Below are 9,525 nucleotides of genomic sequence, written 5' to 3'. Positions count from 1 at the left end.
CATGCCTTGAGCATCTGCGCATGCTCAAGGCCTTCTGACTCGCTCTCTCCCTCCAAGAATCTCAGAGAGAGCGAGAGCCAGAAGGCCTTGAGCATGCGCAGATACTCAAGGCCCAGGCAAGAGGCAGGATCCTCGTTCACCGGCACATCCTGTGGGCTGCGTGCCGGTGCCAGATGGGGTAAGGCTTCTGTTTGGGCAGGCGGGGGATGCCAGTTTGCGCAGGGGGGGGGCGTTCATGGGCCAGGGGGGAATGGTAAACGAATCAAGCGAGTTTCCCTTACTTCCTATGGGGAAACTCGGTTTATGAGCATGCTTCTGGAACGAATTATGCTCATAAAAAACCCTCAAACCAGTTCCAAACTTTACCCGAGATTCCAATTGAGTTAAAACAGTCCAATAAAATCTTGTGATCAACCAGATTAAAAGCACTGCTTAGATCCAACTGAAGAATCGATGCACTCGAGCCTACACTAAATAGTCCATGAAGATAATCAATCAGAGAAGCTAATACTGTCTCTGTACTAAATCCTGAACGAAACCCTGATTGACATTCATGAAGAATACCAAATTTTTCTATATACTTCATCAAATCAGCATTAACCACCCTTTCCATTAGTTTGGTAAACAACGGAAACTGTTTGGGAATCTGTTTGGGATATGTTATGTTCCTAATGTATCACTAACATATCATCTCTCCCTTTTGTTTTATTTATTAGTTCCATCCCTTCCCTCTTTTTATATTTTTATTTTCTGAAGTACATACTTTTTCTGATTTATGTTGCCTAACTCTTGGTACAATCCCTAATCCTAGGTCTAATAGACTACTGCAACATACTATATCTCCCCTGCACAGCAACCAAGATAAAACAACTACAAACAATACAAAACACAGCCCTAAGACTGGTCTACTCACTGAAGAAATTTGACCACATCACAGAGGCATACCACGACTTACATTGGCTCCCAATACAAGCGAGAATACACTTCAAATTTTACTGCCTACTATTTAAAGCAATAAACGGAGACAGCCCAGCCTATTGGAACAATCGACTAATTCAATCCACCTCAAGCAGACATAGAAGAACCCACGCACTATTCACACACCCTCTAACCAAAAATGTCAAAAGAAAAAACTATGACAACCTCCTAGCCACTCGAGCTGCAACACTCGACCTCCAAGTCTACAACCTATTGACCTCGACCACAGACTACAAAACCTTAAAAAAAGAAATAAAAACCCTTCTATTCAAAAAATACATAAAACTGAACTAACGCAAACAGAAATGTCCCAAGCATCACCTGCAACTACTCCATATGTACTTCTAATACCATGACAATTCAAATGTAATCTTTAGCAACTCAAAGAAATGTACAAATTACTCCCTAAATACTTCTAATGTCCTGACAAACCACTTGTAAATCCGCAAAGTAATGGTGGAATAGAAATCCCTAATGTAATGTAATGTAATTGATGGTTATTATATTGTTGATTTCTGAGCTATACTACTGTTTTCCAGTTTCTTGTTATTGCTCCTATCTACTTGCAGTTATAATTCTCATTGTATTATCAATCATATTCTATTCATGCATAACTCAGAATGTTCCATTCATGTTTTTCTTTCTGTATTGCTATATGCAAAAATTTTAATAAACCTTGACAAAAAAAAAAAAAGATGTATGCAGTGCTGTACACAATATATGTAGATACTTTCTAGCCGGTTCACAAGGAGCTGCCGTGGAAGTTGAACCCAGTTCCCTAGGATCAAAGTCTACTGCACTAACTATTAGGCAACTCCTAGGTAACTGAGGGCATCCAGGCAGCAGTTGGGAATTTGTGTGGCCTAGCCCCTGTTATCTGGGTATAGCAATTGCAAGCCTCTTCCACAGAATATTATGCTGGAAGTCAACAGAGGCCTTTCTGCCCCTTCTGGCTTGGTTCCCATGTCTGTATCCTTGGCTGTAGTGGTGGTAGCCTGTCAAAATCCTTGATTGTAGCCTGGGTATGTAAGGCTTAGCCTGTACAGCCATTTTGTCTTCATATGAAGCCTGACCAAGGACACTGTATTTATTTCAACTCTGAATCAGCTGAATCTAGCCTGTTTCCAGCTTGTAAGAACCAAGAAAACTTGAACAAAGGGCATTGTTTATATTGTCAGTTTGGAGACTTTATGCATACTTCAGTTATTTAAAGTCCACATAGAGAATACCTATCTGATTGGTTGTTGGCTGCATTGTAGCTGATCAGTGTAACAGAACCACAAACTGCTTTCTTTTATCATTTTTAAGCATTCTGCTTTGCATAACAAATTGCATTGTACTTTGGCATCCAGCCATTTATATATTCCTATAAGAATTTGCTCAGGACATTAAATGGTATATAAACTCTGAGCTGCCTTCTGCCCCTCTCCTATCTCCAGCATCTGTGCTCTCTGATTACTATCAAGTCAATGGGGGCTGGTAGGAAAATATATTTCAGCCACCATCATGGGACAAGACCATTCTTGGCTACAGCGCCTGCTACTAATAGGTCACATGGTATGGTTATGTGACCTTCCAGAGATCAGGGAGTAGCTTGTTTTTGTTGATAAAATGTAAGTTAAACTATTTGATAAATGAATTATTTGGTATTCTGGGTTTTTGGTTTATCCTAAACCATAATCATAACCTGTCTTTACTGTCCATAATAGAGGACAGATTCAAATATGTTCATGTGTGCATGCATGTGTACACACACAAATGCAGAGGAGTTGGATAGAATTCCATGAACCAGGTGTTGCATGCTTTCTCCATTTTCTTTTTATTTCAAAAAGATGAAGAGTTGAATATTTTTTGGGGGAAATGAGTGATTTCAGAAGTGAAACACAACTCCCCCTCCCCATACCACTGATAATGTAACAATCAGACTTTGGCTTTTCCCATCTTAGTGCAGATTTTTAAAACCATCTCCATAAAGCCAGCATGTTTTCAGTAACACTATCTCATGACCATGCCTACTGCCCACAGGGAGTTTTACATCACTTTGGTATTATTCTATAGCTTCCAATTATAGCTGTTTGAAGAGTTTGTAGCATTATAGAAGCATTATTCTGTAAGAACACATTATCTAGTCAGATATCTTGTGCATGGCTTAGATATTACAGGTGTGTATAGCAGCTCATCTACTATTCAAGTAAATCAAGAGTCTAGTAGTGGTGAATAGAAAGCAGATATACTTGTGCATATAATCATAAAGTTAAAAACAAATTCACAGGTTGGTAGAAAAAAAAATACAGACAAAAGCTAACAAGGAAAAAGAAATCCAAAGGGTCTGCAGTGGATATAGGGTAGCAAAGAACAAAAAGGAAACTGCAGAACAGATGTACATGATGCATGCACTTTATTCAGTTAGTAACAAATGTTGCATAGTAACAATCCACTTTTGCCTTAGAGAAATGGGGACCCAACACAGGCTGTGTTTCGATTATGAAATCTTCTTTAGGGGTCCTATTGGTGAATAAAAGAGTATTATGTGATGAATTAAATGTAATTAATTATGTGTGAAATAAGTGAGGCCATAGGACCTGGTAATGATGTGAGTGATGTATCAGGTGCAATGTGATATATAAATATCTGATCATCAGAAAAAAATAAAACATTTTTTTAATAGTCAGTGAAATACATATTACAGGTGCTTTCTATAATACAATATTGATTCCAAATACAGTACCAACCTAATTTGTTGATTTAGTGATTAGAATAACATGTACAGTAAAATTTACAGAATCAGTTAATGTCCACATTTCTATTTTAGATATATTTTAATTCGGTATAAACCAACATCACATTGTGTAAATACACACATCACTGTACTGTAATTATTTATTCTCATCCTCCTCATAGTATCGCTGCTTCATAGCTCTATACTTTCTAAGATAGTATAAAGCCTCAAGTTCTTTTATAACAAATTCACCTCGTGCTATTAGTTCCTTGAGCTTTTCAGGATCTTTAACATCCCTGTTTTTCATAAAAGCCTTCTTCAGTCTGTCTCTGAAATAGTGTGCACCTTTTGGATATTCTCTACCAAGATACAGAAGCTGTAAACCAAACAAACAAAAAAATATTATTAATCTTAAACAGGATACTTATTGGCATATTCAACAGAAACCTACTCGCAGAAAGTTAAATTGTTCATAAGGCCATGGAAAACCAAAATTATTTTAATATAAATTAATGCTCTAAAACACCCCCCGTGTTCTGTTGAAATTGGCCAATTTCAACAGAACACTGGGGTGTTTTAGAGCATTAATTTATAGTATACTGGATACAGCACTGCATGACTGCTATAACCTGCCCGCCATGTTATTTACCAGATAAGTAATGAACAAACTGTCTAATTTTCAATATTGTTTATACGCTTATGGAGGGCAGTAGGAGGGACGCTTTAGTGCAATGATGGTCTCTCATTACAACCAGCGCTAGTACTTTGATGGTACTTAAGCACTTTTTGGTTGGTGACTGAGCACTTTATAAGCACTTTAAGGCACTTTCTCAAGCACTTTATAGGGTTAATTGTAGTTTTTGTTTATATGTTTTTATGAGCCTTTTAGTGAAACTAACTTGTGGAGTTATTTTTATGATTATATATACTCCTTAGTTTTTTTTAGTATTATACAAGGTTAGTAAGGCCTGAGGGGTCCATTTCTATTGATTTTAAGTAAAATTGAGGGTTTTTGAGGCAGATCGAGGCTTTAGAAAAAAAAGATTGTTTACAATCCAAGATGGCCACTGCCAGCAAAATCACACCAAAAACAGCCTGTGGGGACGCCCCTGAAGTACAAAAATTGCAGGGTCAGGGGTTTTAGAGGTGGGGGACCTTGGCTCTGGCTGCAGAAACATTCAGATTTCACTTTTGGAGACCTCCCCATTTCCCCCACAGGCTATAAGCCTTACTTACTGTGTCTTGTGCTTGTCTGCTTCATCTTTGGAGTACAACTGGGACAAATGGAGAAAAACGCCACTTCACAGGTTCAGGGTATGAACTTGGTCTTTGGGCTAGCAATTGGACCAATGTCGGACTGAGCCTCAACCCCCAGAAAACTTCATGCCATGAAGGGGGAGAGGACCACACAGCCAGCCCACTGTTAAGCCTGGCCAAGCTGGAACGTAGCCAAAGAGCCTGCTTTTAAGCTCTTTGATAAATCAGGGATACGAGCAAGAAACAGCTCCTGAGCTCCAAAAAACAGAAAAGCAGGTTGGCTAGCTAGGTGTCCCCGAGGGCTGATCCTGCAAGCAGCAGACTTTTACAGTACAAGTCTGCCTCTTCTCCCAGGTAGAGGTCCCAACAAGCGGGAACCTGTGTGCACTGAGCCTCCAACCAAACATTAAGAAAAAGTACCTGAAAATATTAAAACTGCACAGCAGAACCACTTCTGAGCTTGCAGAAAAAAACAGAGGGCAGGAGCAGCTTCCTGGGAAGGAGGCAGAGTTCAAACATGATTGACGGCATTCTGCAAGCAACTGGATTCAGATGCCTAACCCTAGTTCAGGACCACTAGACACACTGATCTAGAAAATAAACTTACATTTTTGTAAAGCTGTACCACTTCTCCTCTCAGAGGATGAGCCATTTCCATGCAGCACTGAAAATATCCCCCTTTATTGCATCCACATGGTTGTTTAAAACCTAAAAAACATTATAAAGGCACAATTCTAATTTTGAACCAAATGCAGTACAGTAGTTTGATAATTATAACTGAAACTTTACAAATTATTATGGAAAGTAAATTTTTCAGCTATATCAGTGAATCTCAAACTGTGTGCCTTCTAAGATTTCAGGTGTGCCCCGGTACACTGGGAAGGAGGAGAGGCGCCAGCGCCAGCTGACTGCCTACAGATGCACGTCCTGTAGGCAATCAGTGGGTGCCAGCACCTATCCTCTCTGGTCCTTCTGGCACCCCCTACTAGCGTCTCAGGGCCTGCCTGGAGGGCCTTCACACACATGCAGACACTGACATGATGAAATCACGCATACGCGTGAAGTCATCATGGCAATATCCACACACTTCCATGCGCCTCAAGCCACGGTTACTACCTTTAGTGTGCCGCAGCTCGAGAAAGTTTGCGGGACACTGAGCTATATCCTACAATAATGTAACTGTGCCTTTTTTTTTAGAAGTGTGCAAATCAGAGTATATTAGTTTTAAAATGTTTATGATTTGAGGTATCAGAAGGACCATAGCGAGACACAGGTATTTCCCACAGTGCTGAGCTGGGTTGACTCTGACAGCCAATAACAGACAAATATTTGTGTGATATAGATTTATAAGTAGAGAGACCAAGTCACACGTCTCTCTTCCGCCCTTCCCTTAATCAGGGGTGTCCAATGTCGGTCCTCGAGGGCCGCAATCCAGTCGGGTTTTCAGGATTTCCCCAATGAATATGCATAAGATCTATGTGCATGCACTGCTTTCAATGCATATTCATTGGGGAAATCCTGAAAACCCGACTGGATTGCGGCCCTCGAGGACCGACATTGGACACCCCTGCTTTATGTGAACAGGTACAATCACCCTCAATCTCAAACTCCTTCCCCTATCTTACCTTCTTACTCATGCCTGAGGTCGGCCGCCCCTCCGATACAACTTCTCTCGGGCATTTTTCACCCTGCTGCAGGAAATACGTCAGAAGGGGCGGGACGCTGCAGTCGCGGCAGACCTCAATTACTAGTAGTGGCAAGGTTACTCGCGGTGAGTCTGTGGGTTTGAGAAAGAGGGAGAAATAGCAAAGAAAGACGTAGTGCGTGAGCTATTGTGTGTTTGCTTCCGGTTTGCCTCTCACCGTCGATACCTCGCGCTGGCTTCGACCTTTTTGAGTCCCCGTATTGGGGTTGTTGGGAGCTGCCTGGAGGAAAGGAGCAGAACCCATCTGTGGACATTTTAGAGAGCTCCTATTCTGCCCTGTCCCCATAAGCCTTGCCTGTGTCTGATGAAGGACGTCGGGAGCCTGCATTGCACTCAGGGATGGAGTTGGACTTCCTCGTGCACTGTTAACATTCTCCCACTTACTGCCTTGAAATATGTAAATGCAAGACCTTTCTATGTCCTGCAGCTTTATTTTACTGTTGCAGTTTTGGAAAAATGATTTTATCCGAGGACAAGCAGGCAGCATATTCTTACATGGATTGGATGATGGAACCTGACAGTCAGTCAAAATATTGTACTGGAAAAACGTGCTGGTGCCTTCCTGGCCGATGTCAGTCCTTGGAACTATCGGTTTTCTGCGGCATTGAGAAACTGTTCAGAATCTAAGTGCGTCAAACTATTGTATTTTTAGTGCTGTCCTGATTTGTTTTTTCTTTAGTCTCATTATTTTGTATTTATTCTTTTTAATTTTCATTCGGTTTAATTTATTTTTATTTATGACAGGACCGGGTCTCTTTTTCAGGCTCTCTGCAGCCTGGTTTCAGGCCAGGAGTGTTAACTTGTTTTCGGTACACCATCTGCTGGACTTCCCTGGACAATTGAGTCCTTTGACCTAGCGTTGGCGGGTTTTCCTTCAGTGTGAAAGGCTCCTAGCAGCTTCAAGCGATGCACTCAATGCAACAGGACCATCTCGGGTACAGACTAGAGGTCTGAATGGGGATTGCAGGAGTCCCGCGGGGATCCCCCAGGTCTACGGGACTCCCATGGGGATCCCCCCTTCCCCCTGGCTCACGGGACTCCCACGGGGATGAAACCGGGGTTCCGGAAGCCTGGAAAGAGAATTAGTAGATAGACAAAAACAGGAACTGGGACCAAGATGATTGGAAACCAAAATGTCCCACCAGCTACAGCATGGGAGATGTTCATTTTGGCTAAGCTCAAAGTGGGAGGTCCAGCCCAATTGTGTTTAGTACAAAATGAAGTACTTGCTGAGTTTGTTTTGGGGTTTCCACTTCAGTTTTGGCATATTTTTCGTATGCAACCATTGTCCTGAAAAGTGCCTCTCAAGTCTGCTTTAAATGATTTTGATGCTGTATTGTTTGATTTTTTTTCTCATAGCTGCATTAAAAATCATTTGTGGATCTTGGAAAGACTTCTCACAAGTTATCTGTGCCAGATGGTGGAACCAGATTTGTTTGCTCTATAGATACGAGCTTTATATTGCCCAAAATCCAACTCTTATTTCTTTTAACAAAAAATGGTTGATCCTACAGTCACATGACCTAATGTCTATTCTAATTCTTTCCGGTGATGTATGCATCTCTTATTTCTGTTCACTGTTATATTGTATTTTATTGTTGGTTTAAATAAACTAAGACTTAAAAAAAATTGAAACTGTCAGAAGTAATTGCTGTTTTTTATGAGGAAAGGTAACTTTTAGGGGGGGGACGGGTGGGGACAGAGGTGATTCCTTGGGGGAACGGATGGGGGGACAGAGGAAATTCCTTGTGGGGTTGGCGGGGACAGAGGAAATTCCTCACGGGGATACTGGTGGGGATGGGCGCAGTTTCTGTTCCTGTGCAACTCTCTAGTACAGACCCACATAAATGGTGTGTCCAGTACATCAGTTTTTCCTTCGATGTGAAAGGCTCTTAGCAGCTTCAAGCAATGCATTCAATTAGTGTGTCCAGTATCTGTCTTGACCATTGAGATACATCTTTTTTTCTCTCCCCTTCCTCTCCCTCTTACCTATCCACCTCCTCTCTCTCCCTCCCCTCTTACCTCTCTTTACAGTTGCCTTGAGCCTGTATAGATTTGAGCGACGCACAAATAGAAGATTAGATTAGATCTTGCAAACTGAGCTCAAAATTGCAAAAGAGGTAAAAGCCAGTAAGTTGCAATTCAAGAAGTTTTTCAGGTCAACTTTGCATGCATCGACTATGCCTGGACTCCGATGCCAATATTCATCCTCAAATAAATCCATCATCGACACCAGCACAGACAGCTTCATCTTCAGTGCTACCATCATCAGGGAAGCTTTATAAGTAAAGCTAAGAAGCATAAACATGTTTACTCATCTAAACAAGCATTGGCATCTTCTTAAGCATATTCACCATTGACGCATTCTAAGCAACACTGATGCCAGATCACCATCACTGCAGTTGGTGTCCCCTCTGAGGCATGCCTCAACACCGAGGTCTCCCAACGCCTTGACACCCGATGCAGACTGCGTCCAATGTACCCTTGTCAATATTGGTACTAGTGCCATCTCTGCATGATCAGCTTAGAGAGCTGTTGCAGAATGTAGTGAACTAGCTACAATGTTGTGATTGCACACTGCAAATACCTGCATCAACACATCCATCCTCAGTCCAGTCTGAGCACTGCCCTCAAACTTCATAGAGGCATTGATCTTGGACACTACAATGTTGAGCGCCTAAGTTGAGGAGGCATCCATCTTTTTCTAGAGAGAACAGTTAATCATCTCTACACTCTTCTCAACATTCCTCTCAACGCTGTCCTTGATGCTCTACATTTGGGGTGTCAAAGTCCCTCCTGGAGGGCTGCAATCTAGTCGGGTTTTCAGGATTTCCTCAATGAATATGCATGAGATCTATTTGCATGC

The 9,525-nt window shown here is 41.5% G+C and overlaps 1 protein-coding gene across 1 annotated transcript; it reads right to left on the bottom strand.

Annotated features, from left to right (window-relative positions):
- Nucleotides 1-3,615: 3,615 nt before the first annotated feature.
- Nucleotides 3,616-6,721, bottom strand: ETFRF1 (electron transfer flavoprotein regulatory factor 1). The gene is made up of 3 exons (XM_033950860.1): nucleotides 6,580-6,721; nucleotides 5,562-5,662; nucleotides 3,616-4,073 (listed from the first exon to the last, which is right to left on the bottom strand). Exons 2-3 carry the CDS (start codon nucleotides 5,610-5,612, stop codon nucleotides 3,855-3,857), a joined length of 270 nt encoding a protein of 89 aa, XP_033806751.1. The 5' UTR covers nucleotides 5,613-5,662; nucleotides 6,580-6,721; the 3' UTR covers nucleotides 3,616-3,854.
- Between the last annotated feature and the right edge of the window lie 2,804 nt (nucleotides 6,722-9,525).

This window comes from Geotrypetes seraphini, chromosome 7 (assembly GCF_902459505.1).
Source record: "Geotrypetes seraphini chromosome 7, aGeoSer1.1, whole genome shotgun sequence".
In the NCBI taxonomy this organism is placed as follows: Eukaryota; Metazoa; Chordata; class Amphibia; order Gymnophiona; family Dermophiidae; genus Geotrypetes; species Geotrypetes seraphini.
This window is presented reverse-complemented; position numbering and strand designations above follow the sequence as displayed.

What these genes read in the sequence shown, in the direction of transcription:
- ETFRF1 (XM_033950860.1), bottom strand. Translation starts at nt 5,612, where the DNA reads ATGGAAATGGCTCATCCTCTGAGAGGAGAAGTGGTACAGCTTTACAAA. An exon ending in TGGTACAGCTTTACAAAAAT is followed by an intron (nt 4,074 to 5,561) that starts GTAAGTTTATTT and finishes TTTGGTTTACAG; the next exon opens with CTTCTGTATCTTGGTAGAGA.